Source organism: Musa acuminata, chromosome BXJ2-9 (genome assembly GCF_036884655.1).
Source record: "Musa acuminata AAA Group cultivar baxijiao chromosome BXJ2-9, Cavendish_Baxijiao_AAA, whole genome shotgun sequence".
NCBI classification, from domain to species: domain Eukaryota; kingdom Viridiplantae; phylum Streptophyta; class Magnoliopsida; order Zingiberales; family Musaceae; genus Musa; species Musa acuminata.
The window spans coordinates 8,930,170-8,958,094 of record NC_088346.1 but is presented as its reverse complement, the minus strand read 5'-3'; the positions used below and the strand labels follow the sequence as shown (position 1 = coordinate 8,958,094).

Sequence of the window (27,925 nt, the reverse complement as noted above, 5' to 3'; positions counted from 1 at the left end):
ATAACTCCTCCTCGGTGTTGATGTTAGATGGCCATCTCTTCGTCGCCCTTCCCCAGCCGCTCGCGGCTGGTGTCCACGATGCTGTCGGCGTCAAAGTAGCCAACGTCGTTGACCTGCTGGTAGTCGAGGCTGATGGGTCGGTGCTCGCTCAGCATCCAGTCGTAGACGTGGACCATGTTGCCGTGGGCGACGCAGCAGCAGCAGCCATCGGGGCCGGCGCGGATGGCCGTGCCAGGAAGCGTGGCCGCACAGGAAGCCCGCCAGCCGGAGGTGGTCGCCGTCGAAGGGGCGCCAACGGGCGGCGGTAGAGGAGCTTCTCCGGCACGTTGGGCGTGACGTGGAGCTTGCAGGCGCGGAGGAGGTTGAGAAGCACGACGAAGTACGCCGGGTTGCGGTCGACGAAGCACTCGGCGTCCTCGGCCTGGCCCTCAGCCGGCGGCCGGAGGTTCTAAGAGGGCGCCGAGCATGGAGTGGCGGCCGGCGTTGGCGAGGGTGCTGGCGGTCGTCTCGAAGCTCTTCCCGCCCACGTTGAACCGACTTCGGCCTTTCTGACTCACCACGTCGAACCGAATACGCCCAGGTGGCAACCGAAGCATCCTAATCATGCATCGACCGGACAGAACTGAATCACGAATCTTAAAGGCGTCAATCACCCGTTGAAAACATCTTAACGCACAAGAAGCCTAGAGACCGATCAAACAAAGAGACATGGAAGCTTCCACTCGGGACTCTAAAACGTACGAGCACATTGGCACCTACAACCATCACCCATAAAACCATGAGGATTAAAAAGGATTGGAGAAAAACTTTGATAAATAGTAGAAACAGAAACAAAAAAAGATTCTGGGGTGTTCATAAGCTTCAAAGAGAGCCAGTGGAGGCTTGCATCTTTCTTCCTATCGCAGGAACCAAGGTATCAAAAACATTACAAGCTCTCCCATCCATTCCTAAACCTATTTAGACAGCTCAGCCGTGCTACCACCAACACAGTAAGAAGATAAAAGAGGTTAACAAAACCAGCATAAAAGGTTACTAGGCAAATGACAGCAGTCATATATACCTGAAGGAAATGATGGTCTTTGACAACACAATCTATAAACCTACAATTCCCTAACTATTGCCCATGATCTTTCGCTTCTTTGCAGCTGATGCCTCACTTTCTGCTTCTTTTGATGAAACCTTTGCGGAAGATGCCCCTGTTTCTTGAACCTTCAATTTTTCTTTCACCGGAACTCCATTTGTCTTTGATTCACCAGTTGCTTCCAAAATGGCCATATCCCTAGGTTTTTTATCCAATTTATGGGTTTCTTCATTGTGTTCCTTCGCCTTCTCACCATCCTTCTTGAGCTTGGTGCCAGATTTAGCTACATCATCTTTTGGCTTGTTTGGAGCCTTTTCTTTTGATTTGCTTGATATGTTTGGACTGTCATCACCGGATAACAGACTATGGTTGGAATTTGCCACTTTAGGAGGTCGACCTTTCCGCTTACGAATTTCTGTGCTGCCAATACTGCTGGAATGTGTGCCACTAACAATGTACCCAGAAAAGTCACTCGGAACTTGCATCATTTGGCAAATGAAAATAACAGTGTAGCAGAAGTAAATTTACCAACCTTTTTACTGGTGTTCCCACATTGGTTTCCCTTGCCACATGGTTTGAATGTTTCTTCACTCTTTTGCTTTACCCAAAAAAAGAAAAATGTCAAAGACCAAAAAATAACTTTAACATAAAGTAGCAACAGCTTAAACATGAAACTGTAAACATGTTGAGGATATTCCGTCGTGTTCAATAGGGGACCCATAAAAGTTTTTGGAACACCTTAGGTAATCAGCCATAAAGCTCGATGTTTACTGTGACTTGCTGCACAAACTTCTATCATTAGCTCTCGGGGATTCAACTGTATTCTTAAATATTTAACACATGCCTTTCCTTGTTCTACTGTGGAAAAGTGTTTCTTCTTACCTTGATTAACCTTGTATGCAGTGCTATCTTTTTCATGGTGTAACAAAAGAGATGGTTGGGCTAGCATTTCATTCAAACACACCTGTACTTTGCAAATGCCCCATTGGCATTCTCTTCACCTGACCATATTGCACATCATTTACCCAAAAATTGTCTCAGATCATATCCTAATTTCAATTCTGACCACTAATAACAATAACGGACTCATTTCTTTTGATTATGTTGAACTTACTATGGGCTACTGCTGTCAATCTTGCAAAGTTGATGACCAAAGCTCTAGAGAATAAATAGGCTGCTAGGAACTAGCAAGTTAAAGCCAATGGTGGTCCAATGCTTTCACAAAGACAAATAGGTCTACTAGATTTTTGGATGAAGAGTTAATAAGTAGTAAAGTTGAGGTTAATCACCAAAATGCGTTGTGCTCAAATTATAAAACCAGTACGTACTCTGAAGAAGCATCAGGACTGAAATCATCTTTTGTTTGCCCCTGCAGATTATAAAACAGCAGAAGTCAGCACTAGAATACCACATAATTAAAAATTAGATTAGGCAATTCTGACTCACCATAAAATAAGATGTTCTTATTTTATCTCCAATGAAATCCCAACGTTCGTTCTTCAGCAACAACACCTCTACATCACCATCATCATAGAGAATCTCAAGAGGAACACAAAATCAGCAAGCTATCCAGAAAATTGAACAACAAGCCAAATGAGAAAATCAAAGATCCAGAATCAAGTCATTTGATACCTTATGCTTCTTTGTCGTGCGATCATAATCTTCAACAGTACCATCATAAAACCTGTGAATAAAACACAAGTAAATAGCATGGAATTTTGAATTCTTTTATCAAAACATACAGAATAAAACCATGTTGAGCAATCACAAGGTCATAATGATGCCACACATTAATCTCTGTTGTGTTTTAGTCATGTCCACTATGCATTACCCCATATGAAAAGAATTTCTCAATCCAAACCTCCAATGTGCAGTAGTCCACATTTTATTTTTCATACAGAACAAAATAACTTTGGATAATAGCATAATGATGCCACGCATCAATCTCTGTTGTGTTTTAGTCATGTCCGCTATATTTCATGTCCAAATTCACACCAACTAATCAAGGCATCCAAGTAATCTTGAAAGAATGAAATTAAGACATACTCACCTTTTGTCATCCGGCCACCATACTTTAATTTTGAGGCCAACAATGCTTTGATCAGGTTCTCTAACCTGAGCTGGTTTTCCAGGATTCTACATATAGACAAAATACTGAATTAGAAAAATAATAGCCATTGTCAATAGGAGACACATAGACACAGAAAGAAGGCTCTGCTTGTGTAGCAAATATTTAAAATGACGATGTTCAATAATGAATAACCAGCTCATCTGTTACTAAACTTATTACCTTAGGACCCGAAGTGTCGTCTAGTCTTCCAGCCTTTAACCCCAAGATAGCAGAACAATCTCTATTAGCTGCACGTTTATTTTTCATTTGGTTACCATGACCAGAGAGTTCAGACTTCCGCTTTTGAGAAGATTCAGTCTTCTTGGATAATTTACTGTCATCTGCCTGAAGCATGAAAACTTAATCAACCAAAAAAGAAAACAACTCCTAAAAACCATATCAGGCTAATGAGATTCACATTAAACAAAAATATGTGGTGTGTTGATCAAACCATCTGTGATGCTGTGTCTTTTGTGGTACAAATACACACAAGATAGACTTTTGAGGCTTGATAAATTATGTAAAACACAAGATCATTCAAAGTAAAAATTCCAGTAGTAAATTGGCTACACCAATTAAGCTTCTTTGGACAAAAAACAGCATATACTACCTAAATTATTATATGAAAAATTGAACTTTAGCATAAACATTGGAGAACTTTGTAAAAAAAAACTCAATTATGATCTAAAAAAAGATTGGCACACCATAGCATCAGCAGCAGAATTCATGTCATTTTGCTCCACTTGATCAGAATACTCTTGACATACAGAAGCAACAACTCTGCTATACTTGCTTAAAAAGGCTTTTTTTGATTTAGCTAATTCAACCAGATAAGGTTTCAATTTCAAGGCACAGTCAGCAATTACTCTTTCTGCAAGCCTGCGAGCAATGGGCAAGATGTCCTGAGCACAAAAACCAAAAACATGAGAAAATAATAAAGCCAACAGACAGAAAAAGGATTACAGCAATACTGTACTTTGTTATCATTTTTCACCGAATCCAGGAGGCAGGAGAGAAGCTCTGGGGAAATTTCTTCACTCTCCTCTAATATAACTGTCATGATCGTTCCCATTGAACAAAAAATATTCTCACTATGATTTGGCCTGAAAATTTTGAAAAGAACACAAATATAAAAGAACGTCGCCAAGGACACAGTAGCAATGAAGACAAGCATCAGATGTACAACAATTATATGATATGAACCATAGTTTAACGTTCAGGTATTGGGCCAATGCCAATCCTTGACCAGACCAAAGCGGATCTAGCACATAGCTGCATAATAACACATGGTACATCGGCACATGCCATGGAACATTTTAAGATTTGAGTATACACGGTGTTGGGAGGCATGTGTTGGAATCTGTGCCACCAACCCAACAGACCATCGAAGTAGTATTCAACCTCGAGCAAAACATGGAATCATGATATGAACTACAAGCACATGGTAACGAGAATCAAAATGGAGCATGACTTGGAGTCTCTACAACACTCCTAGATGAATCAAATAAAGAGAATGCTATAATTAATTGCATTCAGATATGGGAAAATATTCCATTCTATAAGGCATCTTGAATGGGATTTATGGTTATATAATTTCGTAATTTTCATGAAACATTATGCATATGAAGCAAAAGCATTATAGGGAGGCTTTGAAAAGGAAAGTTTGCAAGGTTATCTTGGCAAATAATACTCAGAAAGCCCTCCAACAAACCTTCAAATTACCTGATATTCATAGAAACATTAAGAAAAGAAAACATAAGCTGGCGCTAGGACATGAGTTGCATGTGGCTCAAAAGTGTACAGTTAAACAATCACCAAACAAAATCATCTGAAATATATTAAAGGTGGCCGATTACTATAATTCTATCGTAAGAGAGAGCTACCCTCACCGTATTGTTCTCAGGAAAATGTGAAACATATCTAAAATCATAGCATCACATTCCAGATCCAACATCACGATGCATGACTGAACTTTTGCAACGGTTTCAAGAATTGAAACCCTCTTAGAGAATGAGCGACTGGATGTGTCATCCAAATTATCAAATGCATCAACAATCTTCTGGAATACCACCTATATATTGTAAGGAAAAAAGGTTTTAGAAAACCAATTTAAGCAAAAAAAAAAGTTAAATTTATGCTAATGCAAGAGAGAGAGAGACTATGAATCCATGTCTCCAGACCTTCATTAAATCATCATCATATGGAGCATTAGGCGCAGTTATTCTTGTGATTTCGCTCGTACACGAAGCAACTATGACTTTCACATCCTCATCTGGGTGTTCCAAAAACTTCTTCTCAACCATCAGATTCATTGTAGGGCGAAGAGCATCTAACATCGACTGACTTGGTGATTGTTGAATTCTCAATAAAAGACTTTCAGTTTCCTGCAATTATAAGTGCAGATTTTAAATATACAACAAAACAATGATATGGACCAATTGTCAGAAATGTGAAGCTTGATGTGCATGATATTTTGAAGCCACCTCCACTAAAATTCAACTTTCCTTGTTTGTCAGGATCAACCATGCAGTAGATACATAACTTGAGTGCCCATGGTACAGAAGAAGCAGGCATTAACATATTTTCTTGTCTAATTTACAATGATGCCTTATAGTAACTATTTAAGTGCTGATCATGTACAAGTAATAATTTCAAGGTCAGAATTAAGCCAAATCACTAGCATGAATCTTAACAAAATTGTTGCCAATTTTTACCTTAAATAACTCTGAGGCAGCAAAAAGTGAATACCCAATGACGGACAAAACTAACCATACTTCTTCATTGGACAACAATAAAACATAAAATTCCACTGATCAATGCATCTAAAGCAACATTATAACTTAAAAGAAAAAAACCAATAGAGAAGATATTTCCACAGGTGTGTCCCCCACCCCCCCACAAAAAAAAAAAAAAAAAAAAAAAAAAGAACCAAGAAGAACCTTACACTAAACACTCAGCACACTCAATTCTCAGTATGGAATACAATCAAAGCTCAGAAATAATTCAGCGGTTCATGAAATTTTCGTACCACGTTATCATCAATATAGAAAAGAGAATGAATACCAACAGAGCTAACGAAGACAAAAGTTTCAACTAAGAGCCCTAGAAAAAGGATAATCATAGGAGTTTTCAGACGACTAGAGTTAAGTTAGAAGAGACGGATTGACCAAATAAGGATTCATCCGCAACCCCTTTTTCCCTTGCACGGTTGCAGAAACCCATGACCCAAGCAACAGGAAATTATAACCAATACAGAAGTAAAGGAGTTACATCGAGCAGGGAAAGGAGTTCGCCGACGTCAGTTGGAGGAGACGCGAGCCGGTCCCCAACGTCCCGCAGCCGCTCCTCCAACTCCTCCGTGGACGCCATTTCGCCAGGTTCCAGATCCCGAGCCCGAACCGCCCCGCAAAGGCGATCACGGCATGAAAATCCTCGGGAACGGAGAGAGAATGGGGCGGAAGCGATCGATTTCGAGGCCCTCGTTACGGCCGATGGGCGGGCGAGCCACAGCTAGGGTTTGTGACAAGCGGAGAAGGTGGTGATGAGCTAGGGCTGCCTCGCCTAGGTTTCCTCTATTCTTTCATAGCGACGGGGTGAGGGGGCGTCTCACAGGGAGGCGTTTTAAGCGGACGCGACGGTTCCTATTGGGTATTATGCAATCGGGTTAAACCCACGCCCGTCTCGGGTCGGGTGAAACGGGTGTTTCCCCCATCCGACGCGGGACAACCATAAAAAAAAGGGTGACGTGGCGCACATCGAGAGCACCATCCGCTTTTGCGATTGTCGACGAGCGACGGCCTCTACGGCGAACGGAACTCGTAACTTCAGTCTGCACATGTTTTGTGGTCGAGCTCGTGACCGCGACGGCCGGGTCGTTACTTTAGTCGTTAGGTTATGTCACGATTCCAAGGATCGTGCCATGACTTCTCGTTCTAATGCATGGGTTCGGAAACATAGTTGGGATGTCATCGAGAATGATACGTCAAATGTCTGCATTAATATGTACGAGTCTATAATGTCTTCATGTTAGAAGAGAACTGAAGCCTCGGTAGAGTAGTTCTTATCGTAGTTCAATTAAAATCAAAACTAAATCGAAATTAAATTAGGTGGAATTAAAATTAACTATGTCGATAATTTATCGATATCAAACTAAATCAGAATCGAAGTTAGACTGTTCAATTATAATTTCTTATTTTTTAGAACCAGAACTAATCGTTTCGATTCCAATTTGAACCAATGATTCATGATTTAAAATATAATTTTTTTTATTTTTAAATTATTATTTATTTAAATTTTAGTAAAAGTAAAAAACTAATGATTTGAGTTAGAAATGGCTTGAACTATAATTAATGATCAATTCCAATCCCTAGAATTTATAATTTAAAATCAAAATCATGACGATGATAGGAAGAATATAATTAATTAGTCGACACATTATCTTTATATAGCATCTCAATTAAAAGGAGGCAAATGTTATCCCCCACTATCTATTCTTGTGAATAATGGTTCAAAATAAGTAATTACAAGTTGTCTCTAGTTTATTACCTACATGGAGGAAAAGGACAAGTGAATGTTATTATTAGTAGTTAAATACTACCTCCTAGTAGAATATTTTATAAAATATTTTATTTCTAGTATTCGATCTTATATATATTGAATTATAACTAATATGTTAATAAAAACATAAATAATACATATATATATATATATATTATCATCATTTAGTAATATGATTTATGATGTCTATATTTATAAATATAATAAATAACGTGCTAATATTTTTTACTTTTAAAATTAAAAATATTTTTTTAAAAAAAATATTTTTCTTAGTATTCTATAAAGTATTTATTGTGTATGCGTTAGCATCAATATTTACTGTAAACATATTTTATAATAAAATGGCATGGTCCTTCGGTCCAATAAACCTAAGTGTATTATCATATTTGAGTATCAGACTAAGTTATGATAATAAGCATGAATTAATGATCAAAAGTGATGATTGAATTATAATCAACCTTTAGTAAATCTTAAAACTTGAATGAGTTTGACAAAGATTGATGTAAGGAAGTTTGAGTTTTAAATATCACATATGTAGAAGATAATAAGCTACTTAAGAATGGATGAAATGATGAAAAATTAAATAGAGATGGTAATCAAAGAGTAATATTATACTAAAAATGTTAAAAAAATTAAGATTAAAGGATGAGTTTAGATTAAAAATATTATTTTTATTAAACTCAATTAACTCAATTAAAGTTATTATAATATAATAATTATATTAGTAATCACTTATATATTTCTATTTTATTTTAGTCTTATCCTTTATACCCACTTTGACATTCTATAATCATTTCTTTCTTTAGTTATTCTTTCAACTTTTCTAATAATGTAGGAAACCCTAACTTTAAGAAAAATTGAGGTAAGAAAAACTCAATTCTTCTCTATACCTAGAATTTTAGTGTTATAGATTATAGACTGAACTTTTTAATTAATTTTGAATAACTTCTACTTCAAATTAATCTTTAATTCTTACTTATGTTTTATATGAATCTCTTATAGTTTTAAGACCGCTTGTATGACTTTAATATGAGATTGGTGTACAGAGTTACGATTGTCTTTTTTTTTTAGAAGAGATGTACTTTAAGTGTACAGAAGTACTTAAAATTTTCTATTTTTTGAGAAGAGATTTAAGTTAAATTGACTACCCCTATAAAGATATGATTAAGCTCTATTCTTTTGATATATTTTTAAAAGTTTCTTATGGTTCTGTACGATTTAAAATTAAGTGAATACTACCTTTATACACTAAGATCTGAGGTTTATAAATTTAGATAGTCCTAGAATAGTTTTAGCATAACAAAATAGATATTAATAGTTAAATTAAGAGGGTAATTTAGCCTTCAAATAATTTTATTTAAGCTAAAATTTGATATATATTTAATTCTATATGTCTTCTTTTTTTTTTGTAAAATTTCATAATAATTCAATATAGTTCGATCAACTAAAATAGTGAAGAAATTTTTTTCATAAAATTATACGATGGTTTGATTAATATTAACTAGTTCATTTGATTGTATATTGAGTTATTAAAAAATTAATGGTATAATTTAAATACATTTTTATGTTGAGAATAGTTTATTTTATAAGAGATTTTATTAATTTTTTTTTCTATAAATAATTATTATAAATTATTATAAATCATCAACTCAAGATATATGTTTTTTAATAAGATATCTTATGATCTTATACTCCTAATTTGATAGGTGTACTAGTCCATAACATTCTCGATCATTAAGAAATATGATTTTTCTTAACATATTCATTTATGAGTTAAATTAGATAAATATAAGTTTAATTCACTATAAAATAGTGATAACATAAATTATCATATTTATGATATATTTTAAAAAGTATATTTTGAATGATATAATTGTTTTGAGCTTAATATTAATATACATATTATGCAAGTATAAAAATATATAAATTATAATAAAATATATTGTATGTATGCATATATGATTATATGTGGTGTGAGGGTGCACAGATATATTCCGACATATGATACATGTATGCACTATGATGTGTAGTATAATATATAATGTAAAAATACACATATTATGTGTGGTGTTAGAGTACATATATACATTACAATTATAATGACATGGAGTGCATGAATATGTTATGATATGATGTATAAAAGTCGATGAATATACTTTTTTTTTTTTACATGTGTATATAAGCACTTTCAATTATTTTGATGTAAAATTTTACCTCTTTATTATGCATATACTATTTTGTATGTTGTACTTGCTAAAAAAGTCAAAGGATGAGGTATTTATCATTAAATGACTTATTTTGATAATTTTAAAATATTATATATGACATTATACATATTCACTTAAATAAAATTATAAAAAGTTATGCTTACTGAGTGATTACTCATAGTAGATTTTATTTTACAAATAAAAATACTAATGCCATACTCAAGAGATTGGATAAAAAAATGAACATGTGTGAACTCATGTCAATATAGATATCGACAATGACCTATGAGCATTTTTATATGTATAACTTTTGGATAAGTCATGTGTGTTTTATTTTTCGGTTAGAGATTAAAATTATGTACATGTGTCAAAATCACTATATACGAGAAAAACTCTATCATTTTATTTAGTAAATTAACATATTTTACTCTTAAGATTATTAACTTTTTCGCTACACTCCTATTAATAGTAGTAATAAAAAAAATAAAAAAGTGACGTTCTATTTGTAGGGTATGGGTAGGGCTAGTAATAGGGTGTTATACTTTATGATTGGGCATAAAAGCTCATTTTTTATGCAGTTACAAAGGGATCAATTTTTATTGCTTATCATTACACTCATCTTCCTCATATTAATAACTTGAGCTTTGGAGGGATAAGGTTAGGAAACTTTTCTCGTCCTTGGTCTTTATATAAGTGGCACCTCGAGAGCTTGTTATTTGCACCATGGACAATCCTACATACATGAGTCGAAAACCATATTGGGATGACCATGATGTTAACGATATATTCTCATAATATTTTTGATACTTGAAGGTGGGCCCAATATCATACGAATGCAGCTCGAGCGAAGAGATTTTGCCCCTTGATTTATAGTATTTCACCTAATGGGGGTAGCAGCTATCATTTTCACACATTGGTTCATCTATCTCGACATAGACATTGATGAGATACTAATATCTATTCAATGACTTAGGTCTTTTACCCCCAAGAATGATCCTTAACCATATACTTGTACTTACCAATGTGTTCTTAAGCCTCACTCAATAAGTGTAGATGCTAATAGGCATGATATAGGTTGTTAGTTTGCTTTTTTCCTAGTTGGCCCAATAGGTGATGCCACCAGCTCACTCGTAATCCCCAATACCTAATCTTGGAAATAATCTCCATTGAAGAACTTTAGGTTGGACTTGACCTAATCAACAGTGTCAAAGTAAAAGCACACAAAAGGGTGTTGAGATACAAAAAAGCGATGGTCAAGATTTATAACCGATGTATTCACTCTTAGGGAGTTAGACTACGGGGACTTGGTACTTTGAAAAGTTAAAGTTACTTGGCTAATTGAATCTTGGGATAAACTAGCATCAAATTGGGAATGACCCTATCGGGTCATCGAGGTTGTCCAAGGTGAAACCTATCACTTTGAAACAACAAAAAGAGTAGTGCTATCAAAAACATGATACATTACGAATTTTAAAAAAATTATACTCTTAAGGTATCACTTGGGGTCAAGATAGGGTGATTGTACTCCAAGCATCAAGCATTAGTCTATTGTTTCTTTAGCATCACTAGTAAAATTATATATTTTTTCAGGGTGTAGCTATTGTAACTCGAGGAAAGAAAGCTTCGTTACTCTAAAATAGACAACACCAACTCAATCAAACCCTTCCAACCAAACTGAGACATTGACCTATCAAAATTGAAGATAAATCGAGTGGACAAGCCTGGTGATACAATAAAGTAAAGACATATGAATTAAGTCGGATAAATATATTTAATAATAAAAAAAATTAATATAACACAACAAGATAACAAACTAAGCAGAAGGGCAATGTAGTGAGTTTATTGGACTTATTTTGGTTGAATCTCAGATTTTGATGATAAAATTAATTTTATCATCATTAACGGACACTTAAGTAGCTATAAGAACATTTTGGTCTTTTAGATACTATTGAATCTCAAATTTTGATGATAAAATTAATTGATGATATTATTAGTTTATCATCAAATTTTGATGATAAAATTAATTTTATCATCATTAACGGACACTTAAGTAGCTATAAGAACATTTTGGTCTTTTAGATATTATTGAATCTCAAATTTTGATGATAAAATTAATTGATGAGTTTATTAGACTAATATATTTTTAAGATAAGTGACATAAGAAACACTTCAACCATAGATTTGGACCATCAAAGAGCCAACTATCAAGTGGAAGAGTTGGACATTGCATTGAATAATTATCGTATCAAAAATTGGATATCGAGCCGAATGATTGGTCAACGTGCCAGAACAAACTTTGTTCTATAGGTTCAAGCATTATGTCGGAAGGATTAGATATTATGTCGGAAGAATGGATATCATGAGAAACTTAACATGCTAGTAGAATTGGTGATATGCTAAAGGAAAGGGTGATGTGTTAGAGGTTCAAACGAAGTGTCAGAAGATTAGATGACATATTGGAAGAGCGCACAACATGCTGAAAGCTTCATAAATGTGTCAAAACAATGTCAACTTATCAAGAAAGTCATTAGGCTTGAAGTTGGTCTGAATTGAGCCTATTAGGAGGCTAAACGGGAAGCCTAAAATAGGCCTAGGTGGTGGTACCATCAGGCCTAAGCGATAATATCGCATGAGTAAACCGATAAGCACTGTTTATGCTTGTCAGCCTTCCTAGTAGTGGTTCCACCTATGACAATAATAGTACTATCTAGGGTAGTAGTAATACCATATAGAGTTTAAACTTTACGATGATAGTACCATCGGAGTTCAAAATTATGATATTAAAAATTATGATGGTGGTACTGTCCAATGCCAATAGTAGTGCTAGCTATATCTCAAAATTTTGAGAATTTAAAGGGGCTTATAAATATCTTACTCAGGCTTAGTTGACCGAATATCTATTCTTGAGTTTATGAAGTATTGTATCTTTTTCTTTAAATATTGTTTGAGTCTCTTCCTCTCTCTTGAGTTTAGTTGTGTTACTAAGTTATAGAGGTGAGAGATCTCTTATAAAAGTGAGTGTGAAGATTCTCTCGTAAGCCTATAAAAAGGAAAAAAGTTATAACAAAGATAGTTGATCTTTGTCCATTAGAAAAAAGATCGATAGTAAAAGCCGATAGCCTCGAGGGAAGAGGAAACGATAATGGATATAGGTTTGTCAGACCAAACCACTATAAATTAGTTTGCATTCCTTCTCTTACTTGTAATTCTTATTTATGATTACTTATTATTATTCACTTGTAACTCTTACTCGTACTTAATATTTGGTTAATTATATATTTGATATGGGTCTTTTAATCAAGCTTTAAAGTTAGTTAAGATTTACTATAGTACCAATTCAACCCCCTCCCTTTTTTAGCGCTATTAAGATCCTAAAAGATACTTGGTGGATAGAATTTCATCAATCTCCACCCTGAGATAGCTCATTTTGAAATGAGCTAAGGTGACATAATACTTGTTCTAATATGAGGCAACACCTAACCTCCTCAAGCCCTATCTCTATTTGATATCTTAGTATCATAGTTCTCTTAGACTCCAACGCCTCCCTTAAAGTCTCTATCTCATTGCTCAGATTATGAATTTACTCATTCAAGTGGTCAATTGTTTAGCCACACTCATGATCCACTCGTTGGCTGTGACAATTTGCTCAATAAACTCAGAGTTATAGGTCTTCATTAAGTCTAACTCTTGTACAAGTTGTAACAGGTTATCCTCTATGTGTGTGATTATTGCTTTATATAATTTTCAACTATTCAGTTTGATTTATGAGGCATTGCTTGGCCTCCTCTAGCTACCTCACCAGCTCGACTTCTCGAGCATCTACTTTGATGATAAGCATTAGAAATCTCTCTTTCTTTTTAATATTTTCACCTCCTTGTAGAGATTATCGATCATAAGAGACTATTGATTAATAATTGAGTTGATGCCCTACACATGGTCAAGAAGAGTTATGATGTAATGATGATATTATAAATCAAAGATAAATAAATTAACTATATTATAATAATAGGATACTTAAGGGTCGACATATAACTCATGACTCAACTTATTAATATCTCATTATGATAACCCACATTGAGCAAAACCCAGGGAGTGGTAGATCTCATTTACTATCCCATTGCATAGTGACCCTCAGTAATATTGCTTACAATTTTGACACTGCTCTATACTTTTTATCTTTTTTATACCCTTCTATTTTGACTATAATGACATGTATGAAATTAGATTCGAGAGATCAAATATCTTTAGCTATGCGAAGGGCATAAACTTGCCATTGTATAGGTCAATTATTGACCTTTGTCTCTTTGTTTTTTTTTTCTTTACGAGGACTTTAAGATTTGGGAACTCTTTAAAAATATTAGCACCTCAGGAGCATGAGACATCGCATTCGGTTCTTTTTCAAGAATCCACTCCACCTTTGATTCCTCACCGAGAATGAGTCACGTTTTTCACGATTTTTTTCTTCATTAGTTAACCAATGGTGGAAGGATAATCAGATCGAGTTGAGGCCAATGCCTTGAGTGATGGATCAAGAATGGGCAGAGGAGAAGTTAAAGAAGCTACCATTGCACCTAAAGAGGAACCAACACCCTTTCTTTTCAAAGTTCAAAGATTTATACTTATAAAAAATCAAAGTTATGAGATTATAAATCTTAATTTCTCAAAATGTAAAAATATATAAGAAGAGAGGATGTTCAAATCATACCCCAAAAGGTTAGGACCCACATAAATCAATTAGCCTTTGTTCATATCTATCTCGCATTTGAGGTGTTTGATTTACAAACAAAAAGAAAAATAAGTTATCTATAAATCGTATGAACTAGGCAGGACTTAAAGAAAACATTTTTCCAACCCTTAATTGTTGTCACTAGCGTTGAAGCGATTCTTATGCTATTGCCTCGAGCATCATGAGAGTCTCCCTCGCCTCAGAGTCATCCTTCGCGGGCATCCACGCCTCCATCGTTGTCGCTATTGCCACCTCCACTCGATCCCCGTCAGTGTTGTGGTCGCTTAGCTGCAGCCTGCCCACCAATCGTTGGAGCTCTTTGAAAGCCTCACTCTTCCGTCGTGTCTCCGCCTCCATCATCTCATTAGAGCCGGAGTCGGAGGGCTCCGCTTGCAGCAGCTCCACGAGTCGCTCCGACTCGCACGGCCTCGGGAGGCGGGGGCACGGCTCAGTCGTGTCGCCTACGCCATAGGACCTCTTATGGCCACAGGCCACAGCCTCCGGAGTCTGCGACGAAGGGTGGAGGGCGATGGAGAAGAAGACATCGGGTCACATGCATTTGGCCATTGTGGTAAGGCGACAACGACGTCACATGTAGGGAGAAGGCTTAGAGGAAGAGGCAGGTAGAATAAGGAATGGTGGAGAGCATGGAGAGGACGTAGACTCCCGATTCCGAGCCTACTGCTTCACTCCAGTCTCGTCTCCCTCCCACTCACTCTCCTCTCTTTATGCCATTGTAAGGCTTCGCTTTCTCTATGTGGTTGTGTATATTATAATCGATCTCTATCTTCATATTGTATGAAGTCGTCAACAATTCGTTTTTATTTTATTACTTATTTTAGTATTAATTAAAAAAATATTTTTAATTAATTAAATGATATATATTAACTATTATCTAATATATATCATGTTAAATATACCGAAATTATGAGGAGCAAAAAGAAAAAGGAAACCCTTTAATAGTTACTATGCAATTAAGTCCAAAACTGGAGGTTTTAATATCAACAACAGTAATAATAATAATAACATTTACTAACAATAATGATAAATAATAATAATAAAGGAGAAAAACGCGTGCCTTCTCGTGGGCCCAAGTTGGGACCCGCCACGTCCCCAGGGATCCCGTCGTTGCCCAAAATGTGGACCCGACTCGGACAACGTGTCGAACGTTCAGTGGAAGAAGTCCACGAGCACAAAATATATTCCCTTCGATAACCAACCAGAGTTCGCCACGCCGCGTCCGTTCCTTAGGCCTAACCGGTGCCAGCAGTGCACCGGCAACGAGTGGCGCTGCATTATTTCGCCCTCAATCCTCTTCTTCCCCATCGCCCATCTCCCAATCTACTCCCCCGCATCCTCTTCCATGGTCGAAGCCCTCGCGGAGCGGCTCATGCCGCGTCCTTGAACGCCACCACCTCCTCTGCTCTTTCCTCCTCCGATCTCAATAACAAAAAAAGAATCTCCCCGATCCCTTCTCCCCCCTTTTAGTGTGATCCCTGAAAACCTGAAATCCCCGCCACTCCGCTCGCCAAAGATACGTCCTTTTTCCTCCCCGGTCCTATATCGATCATCTTTCAGGTTCCTGGTTTCGATTGATGTTGGTGCGATGTCGTCGATCCTGCCCAAGAACGAGACGGTCCAGATCCGCGAGGTGTGGAGCAACAACCTCGAGCAAGAGTTCGCCCTGATTCGCGAGATCGTGGACGACTTCCCCTTTGTCGCCATGGACACGGAGTTCCCCGGCATCGTGTGCCGCCCTCTGGGCAACTTCCGGACCAGCTCCGACTTCAACTATGCCACCCTCAAGGCCAACGTCGACATGCTGAAGCTCATCCAACTGGGACTTACCCTCTCCGACGAGCACGGCAGCCTCCCCACCTGCGGCACCGACCGCGGCTGCGTCTGGCAGTTCAATTTCCGCGAGTTTGACATCCAGCGGGACGTGTTCGCCTCCGACTCCATCGAGCTCCTCCGTCAGAGCGGCATTGATTTCAAGAAGAACAACGAGAAAGGGATCGACGCCCAACGCTTTGGCGAACTCCTCATGTCGTCGGGCATCGTGCTTAATGACTCCGTCCACTGGGTTACCTTCCACAGCGGCTACGATTTCGGGTATCTTCTCAAGCTGCTCACTTGTCAGAACCTCCCGGAGACCCAGGCCGGCTTCTTCAATCTCATCAAGATCTACTTTCCGACCGTGTACGACATCAAGCACCTCATGAAATTCTGCAACAGCCTCCATGGGGGGCTCAACAAGCTCGCCGAGCTGCTCGATGTCGAGAGGGTTGGGATCTGCCACCAGGCCGGTTCAGACAGCTTGCTCACCTCGTGTGCTTTCAGGAAGTTGAAGGAGTCTTTCTTCAATGGTTCTACTGAGAAATATGCAGGCGTGTTGTACGGGTTGGGTGTTGAGAATGGGCAGACTGCTCATTGAGCCAAAAAATAAAAAAATAAAAATAAAAAGTGAATTATTATAGAAGTTACCTTGTGTGGTGTCCTTGCATCTGATGCTTTTGATATTCTCTTGTTCCTGTATATGTTTGATCTCGGCTACCAATTCTTGTAGTTTGTTTTTCCATGTAGGTTCTTGGTTTCTATAAGAATGCATTTTCTGCCAATGCTTTTTCTTGTGTTTGGTTAAGTGCAAATTTGAATAGCTTGAACTGCTGCAATTGGATTGCCTAAAGGTGCTCGTGGATAGCCTTCCTTTGACATGGTGTATAGTCCTCTTCAGCTGATATGCAAGACAAATCTTTTCTTTGGTGTTTATCTTCCTTGGAGGCTCGAGCTGTCTCAAGGTATGTTTAATTTGCATATTCAATTAGTGTAATATAGAGTTTTGAGATAAACTATTGTTGTTTCTTTTGAGTTTAGATCTTTGCATTGGACTTATATTTTTTTTTTAATTTTTGATGGCAAGCCCTTATTATATCTGACTTTTTCATGGGTAAAATCTAGAGTAATAGTTGACTCTCAAGTTTAGTCCGCATCAAATGCGATAGGAGAATCTGTTAAGTTGAATTATATGGTTAGATATCTAATCTAGCTTTATCTGTTGAAAAGAAAATTATACGGGTAGATGAAGCTGCTGCTAATTTTGGTTTAAGCATTTTCAGTCACATTGTTCTAGGTCTATCAAGTCATATAGCTAGGTTGCGATGCCTTGTGCCTCCTCTTTTTGTGTTGCGAAAAGGATAACTGATATTATTATATGTGATAATTCTCCCTTAGTTTCAGATCCTTTCCCTATTAGTAATATGGAGGTTTCTCCTTGGTAGTAGGAGGTGATTGAAGCAACCATTAAGGTCTACCTTTCTATGTGTCCATTAGCCTTTAGGTTCCATGACATTCTCACCTCTTTTTAAAATGCATCTGTTTGTTACTAAGCACTGATCAGGTATTCTAAACATTCTCATTTCTGCCATTTAAATTTAGCATCGTTCCCTAATTAAGATCCCATTCCTATTGTCATCAGTGAATAGCTGCAAATTTTCTATATCATGTTGGAGTTGCAAAATAGAGGTTCCATGTCAAATACTGTACGTTTTGTACTATGCACACTTTTATGACTAGAAATGTTTAATTGTTTTTGGTTGGGTTTATTGGGTTTCAGTTTTGAATAAGTATTTTCATGTTCAATTGATTGGCTGTTTTGAACATTAAGCCATTTTTTAGGGCGTAGTGGTGTCACATAAGGTTGCTCATTCTTGACCTGGATGATCAGTGTTTGCGAGTCATGAAATTGCCTCTGTTGTATATAGTGACCCTCCCCAAACCTTGTATTCAAATGTGGCTCATTCATTGTGTTGTCATATGTTAGACCTCTAGCCATTGGTAATTTTATGTTTTGTCTTAGGTGCTGGATAAGTAAGATTCTGCAAGAAACAAGGCAACTGATGAAGCTTTTAAGAACCTGGTGTTAACAAAGGTGTAAGAAACTGAAGAGGGTGCATGACCTTGTCTAGAAGATTTTGGAGCTCGCTAGCCCAGATTGACTAGATTGGTACGTGTCTTCTTGACCCCTGTATGGAGATGGAGGTCTCCTATTGACAGTTTGATGTTTGATGAATTCATTTGGTTATCTTCTCCAGAATGTTTTTTGTTGGATAACATGCCAAGTGAGCATGCAGTTTTACTTGTATGTTTGTATTACCACCTCAATGGAAAACAGGGTTGCGACTTTGGTCAGGCCCAACCTTGTCCCTCCCAACCTGATCAATGGGTTGGTTGGCCTAAATATACTTCCGATTACGTCAGGATTGAAAAGTTTCAAGTTGATTGTAAGTTGGCATTGGAGTGACGGGGCTTTTTGTCACAAATGGGATGCTAGAAGGCAGTCAAATTTGCATAGATATGAATATTTGGATATGTGTCAGCAATTCTGATCTTTTAATTGGAGTTTAAGTGATTTGGAGTGTGTCACTGTGTTCATCATATATATATTCTTTTCTCTATGTTGTTACAGATTTTTTTGTTCACTTGCTATTGGGCTTTCATTTTACTTGGATTGTAATGGTAGAGGCCATATTGTATCTCTGTAACTGCTTAGTTTTACATCTGATGTAATGACTAGTATTGTACAATCAAGGGTTGGCAGTAAGGAAAAATAGTGCTAGTACCTATGTTCTTGTATTGGTGCCTTATATATGCCAGAAAAATGAAACACTCTGAGGGTACACTTCATGTTCAACAAGATTTGTGGAGTAGAAGTTCTGCATCCTTTTCTTTTTACAACATGTCTTTGTTAATATTCTTAAATAGCATACAAATTATTGTTAAAAGTGCAGAACAATGGCATGAACATTGCCATTAGGCAAGATGGAATATAGATACAGGTATCATCATTCACACATTTATTGCTAGATTATACTCTAGCTTCTTGATTTGCATCTGTGTGAAGGTAGCTCTTTGCAGGATGAGATGGATGGTAATAGTGTTCTTACAGTTGATTTGGCTTAATATTACAAGGACCTCTTTTATGAACAGCAACTTAACAAAAATGGAAGTAGCATTTTGCATCGTTTGCAGAGGAAATTAGGTAACTGGAACGTTATGTTTTGTCATTGTCTTTTTTGTTTGTTCTGTTTTCATTTTTATGTTGGGACTTACAGTCTTGTTGTTGTTGTTTGCTGTTTTCATTTTTATATTGGGTTGCTGTCTTCCACTTTCTAATGAGATCTCATATAAAGTATATTACGATAAAAGTAAATTTGTTTTTTTATAATATATCTTGTTTCTGCTTCAATCTACCCCAAGATTGCTTTGGAACTCAATTAAGGTACATGATATGTAGTTTTTTTTCAGTTGTCCCACGATTTCGGTGTGGTTTCATCTGTGACTAGTTTTTAAGCAGTCTATATATCTGATCAGAAAGAGTAAAATGATCTCGAGTATTATATATTATTATATTACATTCAACTTCTGTTTTACATAATTTTTCTAGTTCAAGGAAAAGAGGTCAGTTCAGAATCATGTAGAAGTAAAAACGAAAAACATCATCTAGGTAGTTGATGATATGGGAGTGGAGAGAGTACTCCTTGGAGCAACAAACTCATGACTAGTTTCACCACCTAATCCATATGCAATGAATTGGTATTTCACTGACCTTTTCCTGATTGCTGCAATTTAGTAACTCAGGAATATGCCATGAGTAAAACATTACCTTAAAGGCATATGTTTCATGGCACATTCTGTCTTTAGGATATTTGTAGATCATAAGATTAATTTTCCAGAACTCCAGGTGACCGCAGCATACACATGGAGTGGCAGTCAAGAGCGTAGCTGTCGGTGGAATAATCTTCTATCTCACGATAGCATTCTTGATAAACAGTTTAGTGTATTATCCATTGTAGGCAGGTGGGAGTCCTTTACTTTTGCATGTAACACTTAAAGCAATCATGATTTGGAAGTTTTTTTAAAAAGATCCAAATGTAATTTTACAAAATACAAATAAAGTTTCTTTCCCCGTTATATAGTGAATAAATTTTGTTCGATGATACATACTCAATAGATGACACAAACTCATAAGTCATGTTGGCCAGAACAGTTAATATTTTCAGCTGTATGTTGCAAATCATGATAAGACCAGCTATGTTAAAGATGTTTAAATTTGATTATTTTTCCCTGGCCTGGGGTAATATTTGTATAGTGCCATAAAATAGTTGATAAGTGGTCATTATTCTGTATTTACTTAACAAATTCCAGTATCATTGACCAACTGCTGTTTGAGATAAGCCCTGCTTTCTCTCCGTGTATTTGTATAAATGTGTCCATTTTCTGTAACTGTATATCATAAATTTTGCACTGTCTTATGCATAGCTTCCATTCCTTTATAAAAACCAGTGCAATTGATGCATTGGTGACATTTGATGAGGAGGAATCAACTGGAATCATGAAGCTTAGTTAACCTTTACGGTTTACATGCCATCTTTCACGTCAACTCATTTATTGATCTCATGATCACAGCAGATCTTATATATGCTTGGATTTCATCATGAGAGGAAGAAGAAGGATGCATTGGTGACATTTGATGAGGAGGAATCAACTGGAATCATGAAGTTTAGTTAACCTTTACAGTTTACGTGCCATCTTTCACGTCAACTCATTTATTGATCTCATGATCACGGCAGATCTTATATATGCTTGGATTTCATCACGAGAAGAAGAAGGATGTCTACATGAGCAAGCAGGCTGTGCTGATTCCTTTTGTCATGATGAAGGCATCATGTACACAGGAAAACCCAGGTTGATTTGGACTTCTTGGTTTAAGGCATGCATTTATATTTGACTCTTTCCATCTGCCTCCTTTGTTCCTGCACAATGGTTTCTTGTTGCACAGAGTTGGTTCACTGGAGATTGTATGTCATAACTGCTGATAGATCTAACGATTATGAAATCCAACTTCACTTTCTGTTACTTATCTTTTCCTCATGTAATATAGCTCTTAATTCTATGATTCACCACTGTGAAAAAGGGGCCATTAGAAATGGTGGCGATATGGATTTGTTCTTCCAAGTTTTAACCCTCTTTTTCGTGGTATTGACAGCAGTAAGCCAATGAATTATAGAAATGTGTTTAATTATATGTTCAGTTTATGATGACCTCTTCCCTTCTTTTTTCCAGGAAATCCAAACATGACCATCGAAAGAAACACAGTCAAATCTTGAAGAAGATATGTATGACCAGCCTGAAGTAGAAAGATCTGCTTGTTGCCAGCGTTAGGTACTTATTCAACATACATCAATCGCATGTCTGATGACCAGCTTATTAGTCATTACATTGCAGACAGGAAGTAGCGGGTGAAAGCCTGCAGATGCATGTGAGGCAACCCAATCCTCACGTCCACCCTTCCCGCTTCACTCGGGCTCTGCATGAAGTACGCAACCTGAGGAAATGGAGTGGCCAAGGGAGTCACAAAGACTGCTTTCCCAATCCCGAAATCGATGCTGTGGTACGGGGTCTTTGTCCAGTCCGACACCATCGTCAGCTCCGGCAGTGGGGGGAGAGCCACTTGGGGGGCGGCATTGAGGGCCGCCAGATACTTCATCACGTAGCTGTCAGTCACTGCCTGCTTTGCCACCTTGATCTTTCCGACCACAGCAGCCAGGCTAGCCTCCTCAAGCTCAGCACTGGTGCATGCAACGGAGGAGAGGACATAGGCATTGCCTGTGAAGCCTTTCGGCAGTGGCGGATGCATCCGAGCCCTCGCGTCTACTGCAAATTGGAGACACACCATTCTGTGTTTCGCTATGTTGAAGGCTTTAGTCCTCACCTGCAGTGGCAAGCAAACAAAGATTGAATGCAGCTGAGAATTAAGCTGTGATTTCCTTGTGTTCATTCATCACCTGATCCCTTCCAGTAGAGTTCTTTTCATCATCTTCCATAATGTGCCAATTATGTAACAAGCAAACAAAGATTGAAGTCAGCTGAGAATCAAGCTGCGATTTCCTTTGTGTTCATTCATCACCTGATCTTTTTCCTGTACAGTTATTCTCATCATTCTCCTGTACACCATATTATGTAACAAGCAAACAAAGCTTGCACTCAGCTGAGAATTAAGTTGTGACTTTCCTGTGTTCATAAATTACTTTGATCTTTTCTAGTAGAATTCTTCCCATCATTTTCTTATGTATCCTCTATTATGTTACTGTCTGTGCTACCAAAAACACAGATTGTACCACACAAGCTAGCTAAGATATGGCCAGTGTTCAGTGTTGCTTTCATCATTCAGGAACTCTGCTTCTTTTTCTCAATAGATTAATCTGCTTTCTTTGATAAACCACTGATGAAGATTTATCAACAGCTTCAGACTCAAAAAATACTCTTCATTTATGTGCACTTAAATCTCAAACAAGCCCAACTATCTAGAAAACCCACAGGTTCAAGACCATCTGACCTTATGATTTCCATGTCAAATTTACCTATCCACTATTAGGTAATAATTTTTCCTTTGTGTATATTAGTTGACCATTGTACTGGCCACATTTTCCTCAAGTCTCTTCACAAAATGAAACTGAACTAGGTGTGTCATGAAAACACCAATATCATCTTGTAACAGGCAAATGCAATTTACAATGACCTAGTTCTCTAGGAACAAGATCTTTCTGTAGTTATAAGATCTCTTCTCTTTTGATGAATTTAGTTATACTTAAATCTAGCCATGAATGAAAAGACTGAGCATCACATACTCAACACAAATTTCATGGTGAATTAGGTACTTCTAACCTAGTAATGTATACAGTATATTATTTATCTGAGGTTTTTTCTCCTAATTCTTAGTGGTAATACTCACAAATTGTAGAAATTGGTGAGTGCTAACTACTGGTAGATATCTAATCATAATAGACAGGTGATGGTACTGATTTGGATCAATCTTTCTTAATAATTTTACATTATTTTGATAAAATTATCATTCAACTTTTTTTTCCCTATGAAATGTCACAATCCTTGCCATCATAAATTCTGATCTACCATCACATCATTAGTAGATCAATAATTCTACTCTTAGAACTAACCTTGATCACAAACCTTTATCATAGTTGCAAGTCAAACTTTTTTCTTTTACATATATCATTATTGTAGAGTATATTATCCTTTATTGGCTCCTCATTGGTCATTGATATTCTTAACCATGAGAAACAACCCATTTTCCTTGACCTGTTTGTGATATATTCTTTTCAATCAAAAGTTAAAAGGAATCTCAAAAGATAATTTGACTACCTAAACAAATGTAACACAGTGATCAAAAGACTTCTATTAGCTGGATTTCTAAGATTGCTAAAGTAGCAATTTCATGGCACACAGAAAATCCATGCAACTTGACAGGAACAAATGATTGATGTCGAACAATAAACGCTTGATGAAAAACCAAATCTTTACATTTAAATGATCCTTTGAGCTTCCAAAATGTTTTCTACCACAATTTTAGAGTGATTATTAACCAAATTTAGATGACACAACATGTACATATATATATGTATGTAGATATGTTAATGTATGCATGCATGCAAACAAGCAAACACATGATTCAACCCAAAATCAGCCTTAGGTAAAACTGGCATGATTTTTCTTTATCAATGTGGAATCTGATCAAAGAAGATTAAGAGACACTTTGTCTTGCTCTTTATGTGTAGATGAAGTGATTGATATATGTGAAAAGAAATCAAAATTGTTTGTTGTATTCTTCATATGTTGTGTTAACACCTAACAGTATCTAATAACACTCACAGAGAACAAGAATATAAGACCACACAAGAAGCAACTTAACTAAAAGAAGAGAGCATGTTCATCTTAGTAGTTCAATCAAAAGTATAGACATGGGAAGCTTAGGATTGCAAACTGTATGAGAAATTAGGAAGCTCTATAAGGAAGTTTATGAGGATTCAGAATACAAGATCATAGATGATTGCTTACAAAGAAAGATTTGCTAAAATACTAAATTATTCTTTATGTTATAGAATCCTAGTAACTGGTCTTTATATATAGGATTATGTGCTTAGTATATTCCTTATGAATTATCAAGGCCTTATAGAAATTTTCCTTTTTCTAATTCTTTCCTTCTTTTCACATTTTTAGAAATTCTCATGTTCTAAGTGTTATCGAAAAATTAGGATAGCCTCATAATTATTCTATTGTTATAAAAACAGTTCGTATTAGATTCACATGTAAACATGCACTGAGCTCAGCTTGAATGTATAATTACTGTACATATAAGTTTTATGTGTCAACTTAATTTTGTTCATAGTAAAAAAAACAACATTCCCATTGATGAAAAATAGATACAAATTTATATTCCAATATCCTACTTAACATCCATTATGCTTCCCTTCATATCAGAGAGGCCACATGAATTATAATTTAGAAATCACCAAATTAAAATTTTAGGATTTCTTTTTCTTGTATATAAGTCCAATGATCACCTTTCATTTTACTAAAAGGACATCAACAAAGTCAACTTTCATAAGACCACATTCTTTGATGGAAAAAAGAAAGGATTTGATTTAGGTGAATATTTATTATGTAAATGATTTAGGTGAATAAATCTATATATGAACACACATCCATCAATGTCAAGAAGTGGATATAATCTTCTCGCTCTCTGATTTGTTATATTGCTCGAGTTCATGATTTGATTGCTAGCTTACTTTTGTATGTGATATCTATGTTGTGTAATCAGAAGATAAGCAACCTAAGTTTACATGAGGCATCATCTTTGGCTAACTCAATTTCATAACAATAAGAACAAGCATGTCTTTGAGCACCAACTGTTTGTATTCTTGGCTTAGTTCATAACAATATGAACAATCTTGCATGTATCCATATAGATCATAAGTTCTATGTGAACAATGTTTCTATTTTATCTTGTAATTTTCATTCTTTTATTGTAATATTAGCATGGATATATATATATATGTTTCCTGATGAATTTGATGTCTCAGAGAGAGAGAGAGAGAGAGAGAGAGAGAGAGGTTAATATCAATTTCCATTACCTTCCATAGATGAGCAGCCACCACCTCGAAGGAAGAGCAGGAAATGCCAGCGGAGCCGCTTGCAGCTTTGCTCTTAAGCCTGCTCACCATGGAAGCACTCACAGAGAACGTTCTCAGCACCAAGTGCTCGTGCCCTGTGCTGTCCATCTCCGAGAGCTTCAGCTGCCCACCGGGAACGATGCAGTTCGCAGACACTGCCTGTTTGATCAGCTGATGCAGATGATCGAGAGCCATGAACCCTCCCATCTCGCCTTCTCGATCGGCAGCCTTCGATAAGCTCACCTGGCTCTGGCCATGGCAGACCAAGAGCCTTCCTCTCTCATGGACCGGCTCGACGAGCTCCACCTGTCCTTCAGCTGCCCTCCCCACCGTCTTGGAAGCCCATGCACTCAAGAAACTGTAGTTTGCCGCCCCATCAAAGAGCGCGTGGTTTGTGCCCACCCCAATCGAGTAGCCTCCACACGCAAACTTGGTCACCTTCATGAAGGGAAGAAGGAATAGGATGTTATCATGGCATAGTGTCGTGAGCTGCATGGTTCTGAACTCACCTGACCGACGACAAGCGGCGTGTCGGCGAAGCAGGCCCCGGAGGGAGGCTTGCAGACCAGGCGTTCGTAGAAGTCATTGTGCTGAGCTAGGTCTCCGAGATCTGAAATCGTAGCTCGGGTGGCTGCCTCGACCAGAAGTGCACCGGAATTGGTGCAAGCCAGGTTGATCTTCCCGGTGGGTGGTGGTGGGGCGAGGCACAGCCGGCCTGCAGCTGGGTACCAATCGGACATGGCCTCCTCCAGTCCCCTTTTTAAGGAGGAGAAAAGAGAAGCAGATGAAAGCTGCCGGCCATGAAGGGGTGGAGTTGATCTGTAAAAGAACACCAAGTACATTAGGGCGGGACACTTTCTGTCCAGATTTGAGAGATGGATGACTTTGGCCTCATGAGCATGAGGAGGGCGAGCTCGTGGACAGACTGTTATGGTCTTGGTGGTGAAAACCTCATGGTAATCCACTCTGTTGGCTGCCATGGCTCAAATGCACCCTACCTTCGGCTGAAAAGAGCAGGGAGGAGGAAGAGGAGGAGAAACGGGATGCTTGTTAGAGAACAGCTGAGCTAAATGGCCATCCGAAGGCTACTCTAAAAGAATGCTATCGTCTTGTTCCTTTCGCACCAACGACTTTGTGATGCATCCAATACTTCTCGTGTAGGGTCATGGAACGAGTCGGCTGCAAGCTTCTGCTAGTCTCCTTTGTCTACCTACTGTAAGTGGGAGTGCCAAAAGCAGATGCACTAACCCTAATCTGATTGTTTAACTACAGTGCAACCAATGGTGAGTTCATGCTACGGCATGCATGCAGAGAGCCATGATCCGAAACCCTTCCTTCCATTAACGTGTGCTGTTCTTATCCTCCTCGTGTCGTACAGCTCGAACAATAAGGAAATGAGTGTAGAAAGAGATGCCCGAGTCAGGGCCACTGACTTCTGTCCTCTCTACTCGCAATACTTTACTATCTCTTCCACCGTCCCGACCTCAGATTAATTTGAAAGGAGGAGAGAAAAGAGGAAAGGGTGCACACTTTTGTTCTCTTGAAGACAATGCGCAGAGCATAAGAATTAGGTCTTCCACAACAGCCTACTCGATTTCTGGGACTCTAGACAGTGTGGACGGACCCAACTGTGCACCAGCTCCTTCAACAGGAGACACACAGAGAGACAGAGAGAGAGAGAGAGAGTAGCTGTGAAAGAGGGTTGGGATGGCATTGGAAAAGGAGGGAGGAGGAGGAGGGGTGTTGGTTTGTGGCTGGGCATGCGTGCAGCTGAAGCCGGGCAATGTCCTCCTGTACCCCTCTTTCCTAACATCATGGCCCCTCTCTACTGCACTCTCCCAAGCCTCAACCTTTCCCCTCCTCCCTTTGAGATAAACTATGGGGTCTTCTTTCGGGCGTGCCTCCCATGGCAGCTGCTGCGGGCGAAGGCATCCCCTTCCGATAGGGATGTACAGCACTACGTATGTCATGCATGCACGTGGAGTAGTCGCTTTTGCATGAGCCGAGTGCCGTCGTGTCGTCGTCTACAGCCGCTCAATCTTCTAATAATAATTGCCGCTGTCATGAATGATATCTCATGTATGGATACGATCGATCCATGTTCATGGCACATACACTCGTTGGAATTGTCTTCCCGGTGCGCGCACGAGCTGTCGGCAAATCTACGATCCGTCATACGACAATCTAAATTAGATATTGGAATATCTAGATAACCCT

General features: G+C 37.8%; 3 protein-coding genes across 4 annotated transcripts; 1 reads left to right on the top strand and 2 right to left on the bottom strand.

Annotated features, from left to right (window-relative positions):
* Window positions 1–855: 855 nt before the first annotated feature.
* On the bottom strand, window positions 856–6,811 carry LOC135623003 (sister chromatid cohesion protein PDS5 homolog C-like). The gene is made up of 12 exons (XM_065125449.1): window positions 6,462–6,811; window positions 5,372–5,575; window positions 5,081–5,262; window positions 4,168–4,294; window positions 3,896–4,093; window positions 3,372–3,536; window positions 3,132–3,217; window positions 2,714–2,765; window positions 2,528–2,620; window positions 2,410–2,450; window positions 1,614–1,679; window positions 856–1,528 (listed from the first exon to the last, which is right to left on the bottom strand). Exons 1-12 carry the CDS (start codon window positions 6,558–6,560, stop codon window positions 1,111–1,113), a joined length of 1,731 nt encoding a protein of 576 aa, XP_064981521.1. The 5' UTR covers window positions 6,561–6,811; the 3' UTR covers window positions 856–1,110.
* A 9,179-nt stretch (window positions 6,812–15,990) lies between these two features.
* LOC103997845 (probable CCR4-associated factor 1 homolog 7) lies at window positions 15,991–17,160 on the top strand. Its single transcript, XM_009419172.3, has one exon. It carries the CDS (start codon window positions 16,288–16,290, stop codon window positions 17,113–17,115), a length of 828 nt encoding a protein of 275 aa, XP_009417447.1. The 5' UTR covers window positions 15,991–16,287; the 3' UTR covers window positions 17,116–17,160.
* Window positions 17,161–21,868: 4,708 nt separating this feature from the next.
* On the bottom strand, window positions 21,869–26,893 carry LOC135623002 (brassinosteroid-related acyltransferase 1-like). Of its 2 annotated transcripts, XM_065125448.1 has the most exons (4): window positions 26,707–26,889; window positions 26,218–26,527; window positions 25,670–26,146; window positions 21,869–22,452 (listed from the first exon to the last, which is right to left on the bottom strand). In XM_065125448.1, the coding sequence occupies exons 2-4, from the start codon at window positions 26,446–26,448 to the stop codon at window positions 21,955–21,957; spliced, it is 1,206 nt and encodes a 401-aa protein (XP_064981520.1). In that variant the 5' UTR covers window positions 26,449–26,527; window positions 26,707–26,889; the 3' UTR covers window positions 21,869–21,954. The 2 variants fall into 2 exon arrangements, with proteins under 2 accessions (XP_064981520.1, XP_064981518.1); XM_065125446.1 differs by having other exon boundaries at window positions 26,218–26,893.
* Window positions 26,894–27,925: the final 1,032 nt, after the last annotated feature.

Bases quoted from the DNA above. Each gene is read 5' to 3' on its own strand.
- LOC135623003 (XM_065125449.1), bottom strand. From the start codon at position 6,560: ATGGCGTCCACGGAGGAGTTGGAGGAGCGGCTGCGGGACGTTGGGGAC. The intron at 5,263-5,371 runs GTCTGGAGACAT...TACAATATATAG, and splicing joins ATGATGATGATTTAATGAAG to GTGGTATTCCAGAAGATTGT. The intron at 4,094-4,167 runs GTACAGTATTGC...TTTTGTGCTCAG, and splicing joins CGGTGAAAAATGATAACAAA to GACATCTTGCCCATTGCTCG.
- LOC103997845 (XM_009419172.3), top strand. From the start codon at position 16,288: ATGTCGTCGATCCTGCCCAAGAACGAGACGGTCCAGATCCGCGAGGTG.
- LOC135623002 (XM_065125446.1), bottom strand. From the start codon at position 26,688: ATGGCAGCCAACAGAGTGGATTACCATGAGGTTTTCACCACCAAGACC. The intron at 26,147-26,217 runs GTGAGTTCAGAA...CCCTTCATGAAG, and splicing joins CGCCGCTTGTCGTCGGTCAG to GTGACCAAGTTTGCGTGTGG. The intron at 22,453-25,669 runs GTAATGGAAATT...TTGCCACTGCAG, and splicing joins TGGCTGCTCATCTATGGAAG to GTGAGGACTAAAGCCTTCAA.